Raw genomic sequence first — 25,025 nt, 5'->3', positions numbered from 1 at the left:
CCCCTGAGCTCCCATTCGCGCCCCGCTCCCACCGCCCAGCTACTCCTCCCTCCCACATCCCCTCACATGGAGGCCGCGCGGTGGTGAAGAGAGCGACCCTTGACCCTGTCACCAGACAGGTCGCTCCCCTCGCCACCACACAGCCCTCCTGTGTGCCCGAGCCCGCTGCTGCCACTCAAACTAGTTTGTGCCCGTTTTTTTCCACCACTGCCCGTCTACTCGCTCTGTGCTGTCCTCGTAATCTTTGCACTGCTTAATTGTGTTCTTCTCTTCCCTGCGTGATTAGCATTGTTGTATTTCTGTATTTTGTGCCCCTCTGTTCCCCACTTTCCCTTCTGTATTCCCCGCTCTCGCCACAATCCTCTTTTTTCCCCGTCACTGCGTCCCCTGCAGCCCCGCCCCCTTGAGCTCCTCCTCGTAATCTTTGCACTGCTTAATTGTGTTCTGCTCTTCCCTGCGTGATTAGCATTGTTGTATTTCTGTATTTTGTGCCACTCTGTGCCCCACTTTGCCTTCTGTATCCCCCGCTCTCGCCCCCATCCTTGTTTTTCCCCGCCGCTGCGTCCCCTGCGGCCCCGTTCGCCTGAGCTCCTCCTCATAATCTTTACACTGCTTAATTGTGATCAGCTCTTTCCTGTGTGATTAGCATTGTTGTATTTTTGTTTTTTGTGCCCCTCTGTGCCCCACTTCGCCTTCTCAATCCCCCTCTCTCGCCCCATCCTCATTTTTTCCCCGCCAATGCGTCCCCTGCGGGTGGCCCCCTGATCTCCCATTCGCCGCCCGCTCCCACCTCCCAGCTGCTCCTCCCTCCCACATCCCCTCATATGGAGGCCACGCAGCAGCTGCGCTGCTGGTGTGCCGAAGGCACGCCTAAGGCAAGCCCGTCTGCACCCATCCGTGCCTGGACCCCACCAAGGGCCAGGACCCCTGGCCCCCGAAAACCCCACGACGCCTGCCTCCGCTACGACTCCAGCACCCTCCATGCACTCAACACCAGACGATGACTCACCTGCTGCCTGGCCGTCCCGAAGTGCACCCAAGGGCCCTTCTCCTGCAGGAACTGCAGCTTCACCAGCATCCGGCCCGCCAACCCACCCACCGAAGGACCCAACTTCCTCAGATGTATCCTGCTCAACACCCGCTCTGCCCGTAAACATGCCGTAGAACTCTGGGACCTACTCGACACCAGTGCCCCAGACGTCGCCTTCCTGCCGGAGACCTGGCTAACCCCCTCCTCGGCACCTGACATCGCCAAAGCCATCCCGGAAGGCTACAAGATCACCCACCAGGACCGCACCAACGGAATAGGAGGAGGAATTGCCATTGTCCACAGGTACACTCTCAAAATCCCGACACACGACGACGACGCCCTCAACACCGCCAAACACCTGCACTTCCAGATCCACACCGACCTCAACACCACCCTCAGAGGCACCCTCATCTACAGTCCCCCGGGACCCCGACCGCAGTTCAGCGACTCCATCAGCGACTTCATCAGCACACATGCCCTCGCCTCCACGGACTACATCCTCCTCAGGGACCTGAACTTCCACCTCGAGAACAACAACGACGCCAACTCCTCCACCCTGATCAACAACCTCAGCAACCTCGGACTCAGACAACTCGTCACAACACCCACTCACTCCGCCGGGCACATGCTTGACCCCATCTTCTCAGCGAGCACTCACGTCTTCTTCGACTGCACCACCGAACTCCACTGGACCGACCACCGATGCATCCATTCACCTTCCGGAAACCCACACCACACCACCGCACCCAGCAGATGCCTCGCCGCAGCTGGGGCAAGATCACCGAAGACCAGCTAACCGCCACCCTTGCCCAGAGCCCACCTGCGGACCCGACCGACCCCAACGCCGCAGCACACAGCCTCAGACAGTGGATCAACGACTGCGCCAACACCCTCGCCCCGCTCAATAAGCCCCCCAACACACACACCAGCAAGATAACCAGCTGGTTCACTGAAGACCTCCAGGCCTCCAAACGAACCTGCCGAAAACTAGAAAAAAACTGGACCCGCAAAAGAACACCGGAAAGCTACTCAGCACTCAGAAACGCCACCTGCCAACACCTCCAACTCATCAGATCCGTCAATAGGACCGCCTTCATAGACCGCATAGGTGTTCGTACCTGCAGACATGCCATGGTAGTTTGTTTTAGACCAACGAATATAAAAATGAACGCCAATTTTACTAAATGTTTAATACTTGTTAATAAGAAGTTGGATACCTGTGAGTTGCCCACAGGAAATCTGGAAGTCTAAAATAATTAAGGACAACATTTAGGACTATTTTTATGATACCACACATAAATTATAGAAATATTAATTGACACTATTTATATTAAGTTCTGGAAAGATGACAGTCTAATGTAATATCTATAAATTGTGTTTATGTTTATTTAAGAAAACTATTTTAGAATTTAAGACATTTTAAAATGAGTGGTCTGTATTTTAAATTGGTGTTTTCCCCTAAGAATGTAGTAATTGTAAGATTTGTGTTAATCATGCAAATAAAAAAAAATACCTGCTCCTTTTCTGTGTAGCCAAATGGGTTATACCGTTAATTAAATGTGTTTGACCAAGTGCTAACTCCCATCACCTTTTAGTCGTACAAAAAGATCCATCAGATAGCTAACGATAAGAGGGTTGGCCCATTGCTGAATCACATGTTAATGTCGATATTGAAGTAAAACGTTTTATTATGAAAAAAACGTCATCTATACAACCTCAGCCAAACAGGACTACGGTGATAATTTATTAACAGCAAAATGGTGCTTATAATATTTAAAAAATGTATACAAATAAAAAAATGACATAGGGCATATTGTGGACATTAGGAAGAGAAGGGTTAGGAAAAAATGCCCCAGAAAGACACGGTCTACTTAAGTAAGCAATATTTTTTTTTATTAAAGATGGAGATCGTCACACTGGTAATGTGGTAAATAGATGTTTTTCTCTAAACGGGTGTTATGTGCCTGCCATATAATTATCAGTCCAATATAAAGGGAAGGAATTGAGAAAGGAAAAAGCAAATACCTGGTCAATCAATTCATTTTTGGTCCGAAACTTCTACTTAATTATGCATATTGTGGGATAAAAAACAAAAGAAAAAATAGCTAGTGTCGATGAAAACTAGAGTTTGTGCAGTGCAAAGGGTTATTTAATTTGGAGCTTTCATTCACGTTGGAGCTAAGAGAGTGTAAAAGAGGACTTGCAATTAGTTGGCTGAAAAGAAAAGTTTGCAAGGGCTCTTTTAGTGTCCGAACTGAACGAAAATTACTCGTTTGATTGAGTTTGCTCAACGGTTTTACAAGAACCAATTGGAATTATAATAATGTTTGTTTTGGTGACTTTTGAGCACTAATGTAATATTATTACACCCCCATAAACCTGCCAAAAGATCACCTTGTATTTGAAAGGCATGCAGCGTGTGGATTGATTTTAGGTGTAAACAAAGCCAGAACCAATTGACATACAATCAGAGGGAGAAGGTGTAAAGGTTACAAATGTATCTTCAATGACTTTTTTTTTTTTAACTTTCTGACAGCAACAGAAAGCGAGAAGAGACAGCTGCGCGCTCCATTGCCATGCTGCGCTCGGAGGGGGTTGGACGGGAGGAGGAGAGAGGCTTAGATTTAGAGACCGCGCCGACCTCTCTCACGTTACCAGCTCGCCAGCGTCCGGGACGTCCGCGGGCTCGGTCCCGCACGAGCGCTTCGGGTGGCCCCACCGGGCCCTCGGCGGACCCCCACGTGAGGCGGCCCGACTCCTCCTCATGGATCCGCTGTCCTGCCTGAGCCCGCACCTGCCGCTGGCGGCGGCGCTGCTGCTAGGTAAGCCGAGCTTCCTTCCGGAGCCCAGCGGCCGGCCCCGGCTGCTTCCTGGGGTGGCAGGTGCCGGCCCTTGTGACCGAGGCTGGGCGCGCCCGGGACAGGCTCTTCCTTCAGGGTGACGCCGGCTGTGACTCCACGTGCCGGGATTGCCTGCTTCATTTGAAACGGGAATGCCACGCCGGGGTTTCGTTGAATCTTTATACGTTATTTTGTCAATTATCTATTTTTTAAACTGTTAATGTTTCGATTTATAGTTTTTACTTCTGAAAATATTATTAATTAATGTATTTATTATTTTATTCCATTTACTTACCCCCTCTTAAGTAATATGATGTATGCCGTAATACAAGCAAGGAAACTACTCCTAAACCTTAGCCTAGTTATGCAATAAAAAAAAAGGTAATCTTGGGTGGTCAGCGGGCCCCTTGCATCTCGGGACCTGGTGTCACTGTACCTGTTGCACTATTGATGGGTACGGCCCAACTACTATCACTTTTAATTTTGTGATTGACGTTCGCGTTTGTCCCTTAACTCCTGGCCCCTCTGTCGATTGTCATCTCTTTGGGATCCCCTTGTGTCCGCCCAGGTTTGGGATGGGGGACACCCTGACTTAAACATCCATTCGAAAACAAATAATGTATGCGGATTTCAGTGGGAATCTCCTCCTTAAAAGCCTGTATTACCTGTACCGGAGACTGAGCCGACTTGGTTCTTAAAAGTTTGCATAATGGTTTGTTGTTGCTTCCCTAGTTGGGATGAGACGCGTGGGAGAGTTCAAAGTACAAACAAAATATACTCTGATTTAACTAACTTTGTGGCAATATGTTCTACAACACAGCAAGCAAATTCCCCAGCATTGTTTAATTGCCGTGGAATGCACATTATAAACACCGAGGTTGCAGAACAGGTGCTCGGCGACTGCACTTGCACAACGCCTTTGTTTAACACTTGAGCTATTTTGGGTGGCGCGTTTGGGATTGTCATTACCCAGCAACCTTTCTGAAAGTATGCATTCCAACTCCCATCTGTGGCTGTGGTATTTCATAAGAGGTGTACACCTCGGATGCTAAGCTACTGTATCTTCCTTGCTTATCACTTTTAACAGCCATTTTCTAATATACTTTGCAACTGTACTCCCTAGATACACAACCCTACATCGCATCTAATTTGGCTGCAAAAGCAAAGTGTACTTTTTGAAGATGTTCACGTTCCTAATCTCTAGTTTGATTGCGTAGGGCAGTATGTAATGACCAGAAGTAGAACTCTCCTTGGCTTATGTTGAAAAGGAATGGCATCAGGTTTAACAATTTTATGTACATAAATGTTCACTTTTCCGAACTTTTCATCAAAAGGTTGTTTAGTGCCCCCCAATTTAATCAATGGAAATGTCATTCATAACCTGGTTGGGTGATCTCAGGTTGATAATTATGTGCAAATCATATTGATGTAGCCATCCCAAAATTGGGGGTCCACACTCTGCTAACTACACTTTTCCAAATATGAGTCTGTGTTGGAATGAAACCTTCGTCAACATATGCCCAATAATGTCAGTTTTTCTCACCCTGACAGCCACCAGGATTTATGTCTATTGGCAACAAACGCATATATGGTCACACCTGTAAGAGCATACACTTGGGAACAATGGTATAAAGTGAACCTGAATCCGTCATAAGTTAAACAGTTCTACCTTCCCTTTAAAATCCGCTTTTGGTCTGTAGAGTCTACCAGATTTATTCTTAATGTCATCCACACCTAAAATTCTCTCCATTTTATCATGCACAACATTCTCATTTTTTTTGTCCCCCACCACATTTTCTTGTATCACCACAACTTTAATTCTCAAATTGCTCTTACACATGGGTGCAGTGTCCTATGCATCCACCGTTCTGCATTCTTTTCCACAGCAAAACAAGACTTGGATTCTGAATTATGAAGTTTACTGCCACACCTAGAACAACACCTATTGAACTTTCTGTGCACTGTTCCACCTTTGTTGGAAATCGTTATATCGAAGATGAAACGTAGCACAGGCAATGCAGTGAAGATTTGAAGAGTAGTTTATTAACACCCCACTCCGGATCTCCATTCAGATACCAACTGCTACCCAAACCCTTAAACATAGTCACAACCTCTGTATTCAACACTCAAGTACAATGATGGCATCTCGTGACCATTCTTCATCATGAGATGCCCATAGGAGAAGATACAATACATTTCTTCCTTTAATAATAGTGTACATGAATTACATTAAACAGAAATTATTGTTAACTAAGAGAATCCCAAAACAAATATATAAGGGTCTGCATATGTTATAGAACAGCCTACCAAAAAATCTCCATAATTAGAGAGCTGCACAAATAAACTTTTCGTGTTAACAGAATCCTTTAGATAGGACGCTTCTTTATCCTTAGACTTTAACTTTGTATCTTTAAATGTCTCCTATGTGAAACCGAGTCATTGCCTACCTTGTCACTCTGCACATGAACATGTTTACCACTTTCCATATTGCCTGTTTCCATATTGCATGTCTTAGGAATACCAACCACAACACGGTTCAGACTCCACACCATTCCATCCTCCCTTTGACTGTGTTTTTAAATAATTTGATGGCCTTGTGTCTTTTGTATACTTTTATCATTGCGTGCAACCCACAGGTGGTCTTATTTTGACGGAGTCTTCTACCTTAGTTACTACGTTTATTACCCTCTTTCGATCATCAATCTGCAGTTTTCTCTTATTCGGTTTGCCTATCTCTCCATTTACCCACTCCAATATCCTTCACCCCCTTGTTCCATACTGTCCACCTCAGACACAGTATGGTGTTAGGTGACCTCCTTTTGAAAAGTTTAAAGGGAATCTTCCCAGTAAATGAGTGCGGAGTTATTCTGTGTGCTGTAATCAGTTCTTCCAAAGTATTTCTCCAATCCAACCCATTTGCTTTTGCCAGTTGGAACAACTCTCCTGTAGAGTTTTGTTTATTCTTTCTATGCGCTATTGGTTTCAGGATGTTAAACCAAACAATTCTTAAGTACCACCCCATTATTTTGGAAGATTTGAATTAGAGAAGCTTTCTCTTTTAAATAACCCCTTAAAAAATTCAAAATGCTTGTTGAGGTGATGTAATTTAAACATACCTCCACCCACCCGGAATATAAATAAAGTAAAACTATCAAAGATGGCATGTGTTGTTCCACACTTAGGGGACCCACTATGTCAATTGATACTTCATCCCAAGGATGTTTTGGAAGCTTGGGAACAACCATTGGTATGTGTTTGGTTGCAAGAATGTTGTCACTGAGATTACATTCAACACAACCACGAACAACTCAATGCACTTCGTCCATACCAGGCCACCAAAATTAGACCTCAGCCTTTCTTTTGTTTTTACTATCTTTATCTGTCCTTCGCGGGCCAGGGAGATCACTCTATCCCTAAGAGAATTGGGTGTACTCAATCTAGCCTCTCTCAAAAAAATGCCATTGTCTTCCAACTTCTGTACCTACATTTGACTGTAAATGTTGATACTATTGTACATGAGCAGTGGTACTTGCAAATTGTGACTACACCCGTTGAGTTTAATTTGTCACACTCAAATGCCTGAATCTTTGAAGTGAAACTTAACTGTCTTTCCGTTTTTGTTTTTCCTTACCATGCTATTGCTTGATATTTATGCAAGTAAATCATTTATGAACTGTCCACAGGACAACATATTGAAGTTTCATTATATTGCCTGCTCGCACTTGAATCCCGAGCTGGAGGTCACTACTGTGAGCGTGCCTCCCTTTAGCATTAGGAACGTTTCGGCCGCTTTTTAACATTGCATCCTTCTGTTTTTAGATCACGTTTTTAATCTTTGTATGAATTTGAAACATTGTATCAATTTGCACTGTGTTTTTTTTTAAAGACTTTTTAAACCTTGCACATTTACTAACAAACTGACCTCTCTGTGTAGCGTTGGCTTTCTCTGGGAGTGGGTTAACGGGTTGCGGGGACTGCTTTTGCTGCTACACTTCCATTTGGTAGGAAGGTACAGGGGCAGGTCCACGTTCTGGCTGCAATTACTGTGTGGGGATAAAAGCATGGCCTCTGTGGCCGTCTGCGCCTGGCCCGTGCCTAGGGCCAATGATGCTGCCAGAGGTAGCCCACAGTCCGCCTCGTCTATACCAGGGTCCATCTACTTGTGCTAAATAAAATAGGTAGGTGCTGCAGTAAGGTCGCAGTTCCAGGTTCCATCCTTCCATGGCACCCGATCATTTTCCCGAGTGTAGTTTTGTTATCTGCCTTTCCATACCTCAACTGAAAGCAGTAGTTTATAATCACACTAAGGTTGAGCGGGAAGGGGCGAGAGCAGTATTAGGTACCCTAATAAATGCCCGCTCCCTCTGCAAACATGCTACAGAGTTTGCGCTGTTTGTAGAAACACACAGTGTAGACTTAGCATTTATTACGGAAACCTGGGGAGAAGCGTCCTCAGACCCTGATTTAGCTATGCCGTCCCTGTGGGGTTCACCATGTTTAGACAAGACAGGGTGGAGAAAGGGGAGGGGGACTAGCGGTCATCTATATAAATATTTGGAAAGGGACCTTCTATTTGCAAAATAGTGGGCCCACATTAGAATCATTGATATTCAATACCCTTAGCAACAACCACTACTCTATTAAGGGCATTTTAATTTACCGACCCCCTGGTCCCCGGGCGGAGTTTGTGGACACCATTGGCAATTCTCTGGACATTATATCTCATTTGTCTGACTTTACGCTCTTGGGCGATTTTTAACCTCCATCTTGAAGATTCTTCAGACCGAGATGCTGCTCATTGTCTTGACTTCACAAACGGTTTACGCCTCAGTCAGCAGTTGAAGAGCAGCACCATTCAGGAGGTAAACGGTTGGACTGACGGTTCATAAACAACAAGTCCCTGCATTGTCTCCCGTCACTACTGCTTTTTATGGTCAGATCATAAAGCAGTAATGTTCTCACTTCCTGTTCAAACCCCTCAGTTAGGGACGGGTAATCATAAACAGTTGAAAAGGTTTCGACCCTGGAACAGGCTTGACCCTAAGGATCTCAAGAGCTCCCTGTCACAGAGGTCACCGGTTCTCTCTGAAAATCCGTGTGAGGCAGCTGCAACGTTTGAGGTCTGGCTAAAGAGCTCCATAGATCAGGTGCTCCCGGTCAAATCATCCATTTGTCATAGATCAAGGCAATCTGAACCATGGTTTTCAGAACAACTTAGATTGGAAAGACAAAAGTGTCGCCGTTTGGAGAGTAAGTGGAGAATGAACACTGATTCTAACAACCAGTTGGCCAATAAACCAGCCTTACTTGACTACAAAAATTAGTATAGAAAGAGAAAGCATCTCACTTCACTAAAGCCATTCTAACTGCAAATAATTCTTCAAAGGAACTCTTTGCGACAGTGAAAAAGTTAGCCAAATGCCCAGAGGAGACTATTCTACCATCAAATGAAACATTCTGTAACTCACTAGCCACCTTCTTTCAAGATAAGGTGAAGGTGGTCTATAGCGGGTTCTCAGAGTGCTCCCCTAGGGACGCTGCCACCTGTAGGCATTCCTGGAATTCACTCCGCTACCCACTAATGGGAGTGACTAGCATGAACTTCTCTCTATTACCCTACTAACAACAGAGGAAGTGATTAATCTTATGATGTCCACAAAATCCGCTTTTCAACTTTTGCCAGAGGTTCTTGCCCCACATCTGACTCTCATTTTTATTAAATGTTTGTCACCAGCATTTTCCCAGCTATTTGGAAATTGTCGTACGTTCTCCCCCCTTCTCAAGAAAGCCAAGCTGGATGGAGTGGACCCAAACATTTATCGGCCAATATCCAGACTCCCACTTCCCACAAAGATGGTGGAAAAGGCTATGAATTCGGTCATCTCAGACTATCTAATAAAGCACAAGTGCCTAGATAATTCTCAGTTTGGTTTCAGAAAGCAACACAGTACTGAACTGGCGTTGACCTCTGCCCCTGAAACAATTAGGCAGACCGTTGATGCATGAGGCAATGCAGCACTAGTGCTGCTTGACCTCTCTGCAGCATTTGATACGGTAAACCATCAGAAATTATTGCAAGTACTGGAAGGTGTTGGTATTAGAGGAAAAGAGCTTGATCTTCTAAAATCATTTCTGTCAGGGCGGGAACAGTTTGCACAAGTCACTGAACTTTGCATTGCCATGTGGGGTGCCACAGGGCTTGTCATTGAGCCCTACCCTTTTTAACGTATATGTTGCCCCATTGGCGAGGCTAATCAGATCTTTGGGTTTCTCTGCTATTTCATATACAGATGATACCCAAATTGCGGTTTCAGTGACAGGCACTCCAGGCAAAACAGCGGCCAGTTCTACACATGTCTTCGCCAGGTGGGGGAATGGTTGTCCGCTAACTGCCTGAAGCTTAATGCTAGCAAGACTGAAATCCTACTGTTTGGTAAAAACACCAACTTTTGGAACCCCACGTTGTGGCCTCCAGAGTTTGGCCCACTTCCCGACCCTAAAGATAAGGTGAAAACCTACTTGGGGGTGACATTTGACTATGCTCTCTTTTGAAGGTCATGTCAATACGGTCACTTCCGTCTCCTTCCATACTCTGAGTATACTAAGAGGGATTCTCCCATTCATTTCAGCTGACTTGAGGAAATTGGTGGTGTCTGCCCTTGATCTGCCCAGAGCTGATTATTGTAACAGGCTCTTTATGAACCTCTGCAAAAAATGCCTCAACAAGCTGCAGATGGTGCAAAACGCTGCAGCGTGTCTATTGCTAAACATACCTAAATATCAATCGGTATCCACGGCGCTCAAATAGCTGCACTGGTTGCCAGTGAAAAGGCAGATAGAATTTAAGTCGCTCTGCATTGCATTTAAGGCAACACATGATGCAGGGCAAGCATTTAAAAAAATAACTTGCAGCCTTATGCCCCTGCCCATCAGCTCCGCTCAGCACATTCTCACAACCTGGTAGTTCCCAGATTTAAAAAGTGTGCGTGGGGTGGAAGGAGCTTTTTTGGTCAGCACGATCCGGCTTTGGAATACACTGCATGTACATATTAAGAAAGAAAAGCAACTGTTACCATTCAGGAAGGCTTTAGAAACATGGCTGTTCAATCTCTGAGGTGTCTCTATTGTTTTATCAGTCTCGTGCTAGGCTAGCGCCGTGATACCCTTGAGTGAATGTTTTGCACTTTACAAATCTCCTTTTCATTTCATTCCTGTAGTTGCTGTTTGAGTGAATATAGCTAGGGTTTCTCTTGCGCTCACACACAATCGCACACTATTTTCACAGCTCTTTGAATATGTTGTGGTGCTGTAAAGGGTAGGGAGATTCACCCTTCCCCCCTATATATTATGTGATCCAAACGATCACTCAAAATGATTATATTAATCGCCCCAGCACATGCTCAATTGTAAATAATATTCTGAACACAATTTTAGAACAGCATTAGTTCTTTTTGTCTTTTTTTGTCTCTTCTTTTTAGCCAACACTTGTTTCGCCATGACTGGGTGTAGCCCACGACTTCCCCGGGGCTAAAAATTTAATAAAAAAATAACATAGTAGTTGCAGTGTTTGACTTGCACACATTGAATCACACCTGTGTTATAGTGTGTGTGTGTGTGGGTGTGTGTGTATGTATATATATATATATATATATATATATATACATGCACACATTGAATCACACCTGTGTTATAGTGTGTGTGTGTGTGTGTATGTGTGTATATGTATGTATATATATATATATATATCACCTCCTTATGGCTCTCTCCTTCCCCTGTTAAGGCGCTGCAATCGTGGTCGCGTCGCTCCCGCAGTTGAGCCCAACTGCTATTTATTTACACAATATCTCTCCCTCGTGGGGCGAGAAAACGGAGTCGCTTTGAAAAACAATTCCAGCACTTCACTGCGTTTAAAGTTCCATCTTGGTTTATTTATCCATGGGGTCAAAAAAACAACAAACACCAACGCGTTTCGACAACGTCCGTTGTCTTGCTCACGGTCAGTTTGTGTGTGTGGCTCACAATGTTATGAAACCTTTTCCAACATTACAGGTACCGCCCACAAGGAGTATATTTACAAGCATTATGGGACTTGTGGTTCGAAGTGTGATTGTGGTTTACATGAGGCATCAATTCTTTTGCAATGCATTCTCTATTACTCTTAATCACACTGTTTAGATTGGAAACAATTATTGAACTTAATTTTAAATTTTCAAAGGCTTAACTTAAAGACCAGTGCTGCCCTCTGGTGGGCACATTATTCTGACACAATTCTCAGCATTGTGGGATTTATGGTTAAAATAGTGTTCATATAAACATATAATGTCTCCAGTCGCTAAGTACCTGTGAGATATCAATATGTGTGCGGGAAATTACAATGGACTGCTGTCTTAATTTAAAGACCAAAGTACTGCCCTCCAGTGGGCTAATTTCCCGAAACTTGTTTTGTGAGCCCGTGTGCCAAAGGGTAAGGGAGAAGGGGGATGTGCAGGGGTGACGTTTTCAAAAAAACAAAAATAAGTGAAAAATTGAAATTAACAATTGTTATGAATGAACGGGCGGAGGCAAAACAGTTATAGCATAGATGTTACAATTGATCAAGAGTCCACTTATAAGTGAATGTAAAGTTCTTCTGACTGGTTGAGGCCGAGGGGAGTCATAGTTCTGAATGATAAGATGTGTCTGGATTCTTTGCGCCTCAAAACTTTTTCCATGTGGCCTCCCCTTTCTGAGAGAGTCATTGTTTCCAAACCACAGAAGCGCAGTTGCTTCCAATCCCCGTTATGTTCCGCCTCCATGTGCTTGGCAACAGCATTACTCCTGTCTCTGTGGATTGTTGCCCGCACATGTTCCAGGATTCTTTTCTTTAATTCACAGATGGTGCTGCCGATATACCTTTTGTTGCAGGGGCACTCAATCATATAGATGGTATACTTGCTATTGCAGGTTATAAATAAACCAAGATGGAACTTTAAACGCAGTGAAGTGCTGGAATTGTTTTTCAAAGCGACTCCGTTTTCTCGCCCCACGAGGGAGAGATATTGTGTAAATATATATATATATATATATATATATATATATATATATATATGTATATACTGAAAAAACATAGGTTTCAGACATGTTATAGTTAGGAATTAGCATTTAAAAAACCTTAGAAATTCACTGAAAAAAACATAGGTTTTAGGGGTGTTATAATTAGCTGGACATTTCACTCGTACAAAACCATTGAAATTCCTCTGTTATAGTTAGTTGTACTAAGTGTAACTCGCGCGCCCACAATCCACTGCTGATGATGTCGCATTTTACATAATTCATGACATGGTCAGTGACATCACTGATGACATCTCAAATGACATCACTGATGAAATCATCCAGTGAATGTGGTTTGGTTCGATATTTAAATAAGTATTATTTATATAATATAGCAGTCTGCTTTGAAGACTGAGTGGATGTAAAAGTGTCTGAATGGAGGATTTAGTAGCAATGTGATTGACTGTCTAAGTGACTAATTTAAAGTGTCTCACTAAATATATGGAATAGTGATTAAACTGTGTGGATCACTCTCTCATGTGTAAACTACTACATAAGTTGGTTACTAGCTATGTGAAAGTCTATATTAGTTAATAATTAGTTAAATGAGTATTTGTATGGGATAGTGAATGTGTGTGTGGTTGGGTGGGAGGTGTGTGACTGTCCAAAGATGTGTAAATAGTTGATTTAGTAGCTATATGAGGTTAAGACTGTATGTGGAGCGATACAAAAGGGGATGATGGACGGAGCGTTAGAGCAAATAAAACACTCACCCCCAGTCAACTGATCTGGGTTTAATCCATCACCATTCTTTAGCTCACTCAGCCACCCCAGTTCAGACATGGCCATATGCAAATCAGTCTGACCCTGTGCCTCATGGGAACAGTCCAGCCCGAACTGCCAAGCCAGGTCTTCTCTGGAACGGAAACAAGCATCCTGGGACCGGTTTCGGATTCATAATCCTCATCAGCCAGGCTATCTTGAATCCAGTGACCAAGTGAGCAAGGGACTCACGTCTGAGCATACCCTGCCAACTTAGGGCGAACAAAGCGATACAAAAGGGGATGATGGACGGAGCGTTGGAGCAAATCACACACTCACCCCCAGTCAACTGATCTGGGTTTAATCCATCACCATTCTTTAGCTCACTCAGCCACCCCAGTTCAGACATGGCCATATGCAAATCAGTCTGACCCTGTGCCTCATGGGAACAGTCCAGCCCGAACTGCCAAGCCATGTCTTTCCTGGAACGGAAACAAGCATCCTGGGACCGGTTTCCTATTCATAATCCTCATCAGCCAGGCTATCTTGAATCCAGTGGCCAAGTGAGCAAGGGACTCACGTCTGAGCATACCCTGCCAACTTAGGGCGAACAAAGCGATACAAAAGGGGATGATGGAAGGAGTGTTAGAGCAAATCAAACACTCACCCCCAGACTGATTTGCATATAGCCATGTCTGAACTGGGGTGGCAGAGTGGGCTAAAGAACGGTATTGGATCAAACCCAGATCTTTTGACTGGGTGTGAGTGTTTGATTGGCTCATATGCTCTGTCCATCACCACCCCCTTTTGTACCGCTTTGGCCGCCATAAGTGTGGCAGGGTATGCTCAGACTTGAGTCCCATGCTCACTTTGCCACTGGATTCAAGCAAGCCGGGCTGAAGACGGCTGTAATGCCAGAAACAGGTCCTCGGAAGCTTGTTTCCGGTCCAGGGAAGGCATGGCTTGGCAGTTCGGGCTGGACTGTTCCCATGAGGCACAGGGTCAGACTGATTTGCATATAGCCATGTCTGAACTGGGGTGGCAGAGTGGGCTAAAGAACGGTGATGAATCCAACCCAGATCTTTTGACTGGGTGTGAGTGTTTGATTGGCTCATATGCTCTGTCCATCACCACCCCCTTTTGTACCGCTAAGACTGTATGTGGAAACAGTTGTTTGGGTGAGGGAATCTCTTTATGGGTGTGGTGATGAGTAAATATTTTTCTCAAAGATACATGTGCAACAAACTAGAAATATTAAAGGCAGTGTATGTGACAGTTGTATATAAATAAGTATACATAAGACTCAGCGATTGTATGAGTGTATCAAAAACTGTATACTTGTAATACTGATTTTATAACACACTAGTTATGAGCTACTATCTATATGAATAAATGAAGTGGTGTTTGTATAAGTGTGTAGCTTAGTAAATGTAAGTATGATCAATTGTTTGCATAAGTGAGTAGGATGACTGCATAAGTGAATAGAATGTGTGGTGGTGTGTAATGTCGCTGTAGGTGTATAAGTATATTTAATAGTGTTCTATTGATCTTTGTTAGCATGTATGAGTGAATCTATAGGTACGTTTTAGATGTGTGTGTAGATGTAGGAATCGCTGAGTGGGTTTTTAGAATCTGGAATTGGTGTGTCAATGGTTTCAATATGGTACTCCATTTTTTATAATGAGTCTTGAAAGGTTATACTAGTGTATAATAAGATGTATCTGATTGTCATCAGTGATGTAACTGACCATGTCATGAATGATGTAATATGTGACATCATCAGCAGTGGATTGCGGGCACGCGAGTTATACTTAGTACAACTAACAATAATGGAGGAATTTCAATGGTTTTGCACGAGTGAAATGTCCTGCTAACTATAACACCCCTAAAACCTATGGTTTTTTCAGTGAATTTCTAAGGTTTTTTAAATGCTAATTCCTAACTATAACATGTCTGAAACCTATGTCATTTACAAAACCTTTGAAATTCACTGAAAAAAACAATTTTTAAATGTATTAATTGTTGTCTTTATTTTTTTGATACTGATTTACTACACTATTTATTTTTAGATATATTATTTGTAAAATTACAATATATTTACATCATACATTACATTACAAAATATACTTTCTCAGAATTAATTACTTTAGCTTAAATACTTTGCAAATAGGCAATAGACTTTTAAGTACAGTAGTTACAGTTGTTGCAATGGGCAACACAATTTCAAACACAATGCAACATTGAGCTGAATGAGAATTTCTAGTTCAATGCAATTAGTTACTTTATGGATTACTTTTCTAACTTCAGGACTGGATCCTAGATTCAGTCCTGGGACATCTCCTGTAAACAGTTGAGTAAAAGCGTTTTAGTTACAGTAGTGATTTTTAAGGAACATTATTGTATTTTAATAGTTGACAGAAACTTTTTCACATAGAATCACCAATGTTATCCTACGGGAGGAAATTCACTTAGCAGGTAAGTAGTGTTATCGTTATTTTTTCTTACTCAGTGGTAGATCCTGGATCCAGTACTGGTGCATCTCCTGTAAACAGTTGAAAGAATGCGTTTAAGTCATACAGTCGATTTTTAAGGAATATTTGTAGTTTGTGAAAATAGACACCAAACTTTTCTGGTGAAAACCAAACAATGGATTCCTATGGAAGGAAATACAAGTGCTGGTAAGTACAGTTAGAATTACTTTTCTGGGTCCGTGCTGGGCTAAAAGATGCAGTGCTGGGTTCTCTCCTGATAACGGGTGAGTAAATCGGAATTCGTTGTTCGGCTGATTTTAGGTGAATATTTTAAAGTTCCAAAACTCCACACTTGAAAGAATTTCCAAGTGAAACCAGTCAATGTTAGCCTATGGAAGGAAATTAAAGTTATTGCTAAGTATGCTTAGATTTACTTTTCGGGATCAGTACTGGGCTCAAAGATGCAGCACTGATGTCTCTCCTGATAACAGGTGAGTAAATCGGAATTCGTAGTTCGGCTGATTTTAGAGGAATATTTGTAAGTTTCAAAAATCGACACTTAGAAACTTTTTCAGCAAAAAGCAGGCAATGATATCCTATGGAAGGAAATTCAAGTTACTGGTAAGTACGGTTAGAATTACTTTTCAGGATCCGTACTGGGCTCAAAGATGCAGCACTGAGGTCCCTCCTGATAACAGGTGAGTAAATCGGAATTCGTAGTTTGGCTGATTTTACTTTGGTCCACTATATATAGAGCCACTTTCCTACACCATCCCCTCCCTTCACCACTGTCTAAACGCACCCTGTGTTCGTTTTTTAAATTTGGGAGATTAAGTCCCCTTGAATCCTCATGGTCCCTGGGGTCCAAGTAGCCCACTAGGTACCTCCAGTAAGCGCCACATAGCTGCGTTGCAGAGAGGTGTGAAAAGGGGCACGGCCTGGGCCACCTCTCTGCAAAGCAGCGCGGTGGCGCTTACTGGAAGCACCTGGTGGGCTAGTTAGCCCACAGGAGCCCTCCGAATTGAAGGGGAATTATTTCCCCAAATTAAAACACGCCACAGGGCATGTTTGCACATGTCACCTCAGGCCCCGTCCCCTCCCTTCGCCCCTGTGTAAACGCGCCCTGTGTCCGTTTTTAATTTGGGAGATTAAGTCCCCTTGAATCCTGAGGGTCCAACTAGCCCACTAGGTACCTTCAGTAAGCGCCACAGAGCTGCATTGCAGAGAGGTGTACAAAAGGGCGTGGCCTCTGAACACCTCTCTGCAACGCAGCTCCCTGGCGCATACTGGAGGGACCTTGTGGGCTAGTTGGCCCCCAGGGACCCTCAAGATTGAAGAGAAATTAATTCCTCAACTTAAAACGCACCACAGGGCACGTTTGCACAATCGTAAATGAAGGGGGCGGGGCTTGAGGTGACATGTGTGCAAACACGCCCTGTTATAGAATGGGGAATTCATTCCTCTTCAATCCTGAGGTCCCCTGGGGGCCAACTAACCCAGCAGGTACCTCCAGTATGTTGCAGAGAGGTGTTCAGAGGCCACGCCACTTTTTACACCTCTCTGCAGTGCAGCTCCGTCGCGCTTTCTGGAGGTACCTGGTGGGCTAGTTGCCCCCATGGCAACTCAGGATTGAAGAGGAATTAATTCCCCAACTTATAACGCGCCACAGGGAGTGTTTGCACACATCACCTCAGGCCCCACCCCCTACCTTCACCACTGTGCAAACGTAATTTACATTTTACATAATAGTTTTTTTACCAGGCCCAATAGGCAAATTTATACTGTACATTCTATTCTTGTTTCTAATATCTGACTTAATGCCAGTTATTTCCTCCCAGTAGTCCCTAATTTTTACACCCTTCCATACTACGTGCATAAAGTCAGCATTCACCATGGGCCACAGCGTCGACAGTTAGAATCAGCCCGTAGGCTGCATTTCTGCAATTTAAGTAGAGTGTGGTATGTTTGGTATATATATTTATAGTGGATTATGTGCAGGTTGCCATTGGGGGTAAGCATGGCCGTTCATGCACATCAGCTGTGCCAGTCTTCCTTGCTTAATGGCGCCTCTAATTGAGTACTCCAACGCTCTCGAGCCTTGGTAGTATCGCTTGCTATATAGTCTTGTAGGAGCTTGTATAATTTGGTGATCATATGGGCATTGCTGGGGTTGGTGATGATAATTTGCAACTCTGCCAATGTCGGTGGTTCCATTGAAAATGAGGGATATAGGTTTCTTATCGCCCCCCTCAGTCTGTGATGTGCAAATTGAAATAATAGCGTTTGGTTACTTATGTAACTGAGGTAATTTTTTTCAATAAATTTGCCTTCGATAAATAGATCACCCATATTGTCTATACTGACCTGTTGTTGCATTTCCATGCTATCCCCGGTTTGCATCACAGATGGTGCCGGATGCTGCCTCAGAGGCAGAGCTGCTGCTTAAAGTGGTAGTCTGCGCCCCAGCTTTCCCATGCGGTGCCATGCCAGATTTGTGGTTCTTATGGTGTTAAATTCGTTCTTGGCTACATGTGGGCTCTGGTGCGGTAGTATGTATTGTAGTGGTATTGGATGTGGTTCACCATCTTCCACCGCTACATGTGGCATATAGCGTATCCGGTGGTACCAATAGTGCCCGTATTGTGCTTGAGCGCATAGGTAGTAGAGCAGAAAATCTGGTACTGCGAACCCACCTTTTTACATATGGTAGTGTTAATGATCGCAGTTCAATGTGTGCTTGTTTCCCCGACAATATGAGTCTAATTATGCTTGTGGTTAATCTTTTGAATACTGACACTGGTGGAGGTATTGGGATGTTGTTAAATAAATATAGGAATTTAGGGAGTATAACCATTTTAACAATGGCCATTCTGTCTTCTAGGGATAGTGGTAGAGGGTTTCCAATGGTCAATTTGTTCTTCTATCTTAGTCATCGCTGTTCCGTAGTTCTCCCTGAACAACATCTCAGGGTCTTTATGGTACCAGAGACCCAAGTACTTAACAAGCTCTGTTTGCCATTCTAGTGGGGATTCTACTGGATGTGGTTTTGTTATCTCTTAGTGGTAGTGTTACAGATTTCCTTCAGTTTATTTGGAGGCCAGATTGTCTGCCAAATTTGATATATTCTCGCAATAGAGGGGCCAAGTTAACACTGGGCTCTCGAACATACAGCACCATATCATCACCATATGGTGATACACCTATTGGTCGTTGGAGAAATTTCAGTGCCGTGGCTGCGTGTCGTTGTCTAATCTTTCATGCCAGGGGCTCTAACGCTATGGCGAATAATAATGGTGATAGGGGACACGCTTGTCTTGTTCCGCGCTGTATGAGTATTGGGCCTAAAACATATTTATTTACTTTGATATGCGCCACAGGTTTAAGTATATAGAATCTTGATCCATGTCCATAGACTAAGAGGAAGACCCATTTTTTTGCATAACTGTGAAAAGGTAAATCCACTCCACCGAATCAAACGCCTTGGCAGCGACCAATAGCACTGCCGCTGCCTCCAGCTCTGGATTTAGTTGATGGGAGCGTGTGAAAAGAGTCGGATGTTGTGTGCAGTAGATCAATTTGGTATGAATCCACATTGATCGGGTAATATTATATTTTGCATTAATGGTTGAAGTCTTGTGGCTTTAATTTTTGCTAATATTTTAGCGTCTGTATTTATTAGAGAAAGGGGACGGTATGATTCGCAATTTTCGGGGTCCTTGTCCAATTTTAGTAGAGCTATGAGTGAGGCTTCCCTTAGGGTGGGCGGGAGTTGTTGTTTATCATGAGCATCTCCGTACATTTTCACCAAATATGGGCTGAGTAATTCCACATTCTCCTTATAAAATTCCCCAGTAAACCCGTCCAGTCCTGGGGCTTTTTCATTAGGTAATGTTTGATGGCTTCCTTAACCTCTTCAACCGTAATTGGTTGTGATGGGTATTCTCTCAGACTATCAGACAGCCACGCTATGGCTATATCTTCTAAGTATTCAAGAACTTCATGGGCTGTGGCAGTTTTACGTGCAGCATACAAATCCACTCATGTGGCCATGAAGGCCGCTAATATATTGGAAGTAGCCTAACGTTGTATTCCTTGTGCAGCTTTAATGTTGGTTACAAAATGTGTTTTATGCGAATTGCATATTTTTTGGGGCAAAACACGTCCTGATCTGCCAACCTCCCCATATGTTTGAGCTTGTTGATGATATATGTATTTAACCTCATTATCCGCATACTCCAGACACTCAGAAAGCACATCATTTATGTCTCTCAATGTGGCCGTGTTATATGTGCGTTCAAATTCTGCTTCTAATTGCTTGAGTTTATTTTCACATTTAGTTAGTGGAGTACGTATATCACGCAGGATTCCTGCATTTGTACTTCTGCAGATGCTGCGTATGGTAGCTTTAAAAGCTTCCCATAATATTCTTGCGTCGTCTACTGAGGTTTATTTCAATAGGAAATATTCTTCTATTGCAGCTCGAATTGTGGAGTTGTAGAGCGGGTCTAATAATGCTTTGGCATTAAAGCATCATATATGGGGTGGAGGTGTGTAGTTTGGGAGGTCTAGTGATAGTAATATTGGTTTATGGTCAGTGTTTTCGGGAGATGTTGTATATCCTGTGCCCACGTGCTAGCCATCTCCGTTGCCAGCCAATAATCTGTGTGACCAGCTATTATGAGCTGTGGAGGTATGTGTTCTCTTCAATTGATGCATATTCTCCAATCGCCTCATGTCCACTATTCCAAATTCAGATATGCCATCCTTTACTACTCTAACCGCCTGCTTGTGCAGTTCTTTTGTTGTACCCGATACATCTAGTGTGTCATTGAGTGAAATATTAAGATCCCCGCACCAAAATAATTCAATTTCTGGTAAGTCTCGTAGCGACTTCCAGATGTTAGTGAAAAAATCTGGATCCTCTACGTTTGGGCCATAAACGTGAACAAGTCCCATTCATGTACCTAGTAAGTGTCCTTTAGCTATTATAAATCTTCCTTGATGGTCTGTAATGTCTTGGTCTACAATAAATTGCGAAATTGCGTAATTAAGTATGATCACACCCCTGGAATAGGAGGCATAAGAAGATGCCAATATTGTTTCAGCCCACTTTCCACCCAAAGTATATTTATCAGCTTTCGCCAGATGAGTTTCTTGCGGCATGGCAATTTCAATTTGGTGCCTATCTAAGTATGTAAATATTTGTCTTATTTTCATGGGATTGATTAAACCCCGGGCATTCCAGGTTAACATGTGAATCAGCGACTTTCCCTTATTTTCCATTCTGGAGTTAGTGGTAGTATGTAATGGATTGTATTAGTCTCTTGTTCATGCATACTCTGTGTGTTATATGTTTACGTCTAGTGCTCCAATAAACAGTGGCTCCCACCGTTACACATTGCATTGTACCTCTATTTCCTGTACCCGAGAAAACAACCCCATTATCCCTCCACCCACGTTAGCATCCCAATTATGCAAAAGACATACCCATCTAAACAGCATTAACAACTTTGTCGGGGAGTACCCATTAGGAGGCCGCTAGTTGCACGCACTAATCTCCGCAAAGCGGATGTGGCCGAAATAGGTGGAGAGTAGTCGGCTATCATATTACTCATAGATGTATAACATTTGTAGGCTACTGTCGTTATAATGCTCTTTCGCCACCTAAGGTAGCGTTGTAGAGTATCGGCTGGTCATGTTGCTAATACTTTACTTGTTGTGGCACAAACATTTGAGGCTTGTATTACAATGTTCTTTCACCCAGCAGTTAATACACTGCTATGTTAACCTTACAACTACCCCACAACAGGATAATAAGACTATATGGCACCTTACAGTCTGTGCATAAGTATGCTCGGATTGTCCCAGTGTTCACACATTTATCAGTGCGTTCTATACATGTTTGCAGAATATGCGTCCTGTCATAAGTAGTCCTGAGCCGAGTAGTGTTGGACATCTATCGGCTGTACATCTAACATAGTTTATATATTGAGCATAGGCCAAGAGTGCCTAAGCATAACTATGCTCTATTACTCACATGCTTCCCATGTAATGTTTGCTTCATACCAGCTACATAGTGGCTACTACCTCACATATGTACCGGCATATGGAGCAAGATACATATTGAACCTTATTCAAACCATCAGTTGTGCTGTACATTTCTAATCTTGTAATCGGACTATGTTTATTACTATTGAAGGGCATAATACTGGACCGTGCGTGCACAAGGCTGTATTCAATGTCTAAATGTCTGTGCACTATAGGCAGTATAGTCCATTCGGTTATACAGGGTAGACAGCCTACCGTAAACATTGTTGCTTATAGCAGTTCCTGCGTTCTGCCATTCTTTTAACCTTAACAGCATATTCTTACCATTGGATGCAACACGTGTAACCGGTTACCTGCTGCCGCCGTCTGCTTTCTGCTTGTGAAGAGGAGAGTGTACGCTCTGCAGTCTTTCTTTTTGTAGAGATATGCTTTATGAAATGGTGTACCGCCTTCGGCAAGGGGAAATATCTTCGTTTGCCCCTCGTGGGTGACCCGTAATCTTGCAGGATAAAGGATTACTGCTTGCGTGAAGTGAGGGTAGAAAGAGACATCGAAGTTTTGATAAACGGTTCGTTGGTGCTCACGCGCCAGACGTAACACCGTGTCTCTATCCCTGTAGTTTAGTATACGGGAGATGATTGGCCATGGTGGGGCTCCTGGTGGTGGCTTTGGTGCCAGTGACCGGTGGCCACGTTCAATTATGAGGACAGGGAAGAAACTGTCTGGTCCGAAGACTTGACGTAACATGTACTCCACAAAAGTTTCTAAGCGTCCAGTGTTTGCGCTTTCCAGTATACCCATGATTCTTATGTTCCGGCAAGATCTCGCTTCTAAGTCTTCGTTTTTGGTTTTGATTACCTCCAGCAGTTTTTTCATGTCGCTACATTTTTTCATTGTGGCTCCAGACTCCTCTTCAACCGCGGATATTCGCACTTCTGCCGCATCTAGTCTCTCACCTTGTTTATAAAGTTTTGCATCCATGTTGACGACGCGCAGGGTTAGGGAGTCAATTTTGCCATCAATGGCTTGCAGGCTTTGCTGGATAGCGAGTAGCGCGATTCCAGATTTGAGCCCCTGGCTTGGTCGGTATCTAGTTCTGTGTCAGAGTGCGCTTGTGTTGTCGTGCGACGGGCATCAAGCGATATCTTCGGTTGCTGTTATCTGTCTTGCCTATTATTTTATCGTTGTATCGCAGTGTAGCCGTTGTGGGCGCATGCCCACTCAGTTGTGTCCCTGCGTGTATTGTGCCTTATCCAATTGTAGTGATATGCGAGTTGTTGCGACAATAGAATCCAACCACGTAGTGAATAGCGATATAGCTGATTTTAACTCTTAGAGGTGTATTTTGGTTTCTACTTAATATGGCAGGTCGTCGCGTGGACACGATGCAAGTATTTTCAAATGTCCCCAGTGCCACTGGTTAGTACGGCTTCTAAGCCCACATTGCCACAAGCAGGGTGTTAATGCAATCTGGGTGTCTTCTCCCAGCGGTACTACATCTAGTGCATTAATGGTCTTGCAAGAATTATGGCTGACTAGTGCGCCATGGGACATTGGGGCCCTTTGTCAATTAGCAGTAGTTGCACGCTCCCACCACACATCGCGCAGGTGATATAGTCACATCAGGGCAACAGGAACCCCTCGCCCCAACATATCCAACATCCCGCAAATAACACACAGACACAAGTGTTAAGATTGGGAAAAGTTGCTGCAGGTTTATTATTACATACAACATTATGTAATCACGGTGGGTTATCTTACGGGCAATCCAAGGGCAGGCCGCATTCTCGCCACCTGCCCGCCTGATGAGCCAATCAGCACAGTGGCGAACCACCCAACTCCTGCACCATTATGGTAATCACACTACTCGCGCCCCTTGCGCGGCGTATCTAGGCAAACCCCCGGTTGCACAGGCCCACAACCGCCCGAAGGACTACTGGGGCGCCGACACGGGTTCCTGGACCTCCCATGAGGTTCTAGGTTAGGCTCTGGCACCCCTATGTGCCCGCTGAAGTACAGTGTTGCACCTCTCTGCTTCCGGATTGCCCTGTAACTCTGCCACAGCCCGGCCGGCGGCCACCGTCGCCGTCCGGGCCCCCCACCACTTCGCTACTTAGGGAACCTGCAACCCTTGCTCTGCAGAGCTTCTCTTTAAAACAATAGGACAAAGCTCAGACCGACAGGTGAGAGTGGACCACTTCCACCTCAACGAGAACATAGATCCTGTCCTCAATGGTCCTGGCCCCACAGTCACTAATCAGCAGATTACCCCCGGGTCCATGTCCCACTAAAGCAATAGTGTGGACCGACCAGGTAAGAGGGGTCCTAGCGCTTCCAATTTGTACAATGGAGTTCCAGCGCAAGCCACTGAGACCCAACCACAAACCTCGCACAAAGTGTCAGAGGTCTACATCCAGGTTAGGATTCAACTTCTGCCGTAGCGCGGTCCCCAGACAAAGTTTAATATAACTTGAGTGGTGTCCCATCAATAGAACACAGGAATGCATAGGTTGAGGCTGTTGGCTACACATGCCCTCAAGAAATTAGCCCGAAGGCTGCTTAGACCAAGCTACTACTAGGATAACTCGTCTAAAGGTTGACATACCACCGCCACCCCCAAGGGGTTGCCATGACTGATACAGATGCCTACAGCATTGGAGACAACATACATTTTCCACAATAGCTGCGAAGGCAATTCCAATATCTTAAAACACCAACAACTCGCTGGACGGGTTGCCGTACTGCCACCAGCCAGCAATCACAGGAGGAAGACAGTCGTCACCTGTTGGAACATGAGCCTGTGGTGATTAACCGCTTGCATCAACGCTACCCAAAGTGATGTCA

The 25,025-nt window shown here is 44.1% G+C and overlaps 1 protein-coding gene across 1 annotated transcript in view; it reads left to right on the top strand.

Moving 5' to 3' along the window:
- Positions 1-3,588: 3,588 nt before the first annotated feature.
- Positions 3,589-25,025, top strand: part of LOC144819726 (probetacellulin-like) — a 247,760-nt gene continuing 226,323 nt past the window's right edge. Inside the window, exon 1 of the mRNA XM_078677500.1 lies at positions 3,589-3,852. Within this exon, the coding sequence (XP_078533626.1) occupies positions 3,795-3,852 (58 nt within the window). The 5' untranslated portion in view covers positions 3,589-3,794. The remainder of the gene's footprint in view (positions 3,853-25,025) is intronic.

This window comes from Lissotriton helveticus, chromosome 2_1 (assembly GCF_964261635.1).
Source record: "Lissotriton helveticus chromosome 2_1, aLisHel1.1, whole genome shotgun sequence".
NCBI classification, from domain to species: Eukaryota; Metazoa; Chordata; class Amphibia; order Caudata; family Salamandridae; genus Lissotriton; species Lissotriton helveticus.
The sequence above is the reverse complement of the archived record's forward strand: the minus strand, read 5'-3'. Positions and strand labels throughout refer to the sequence as shown.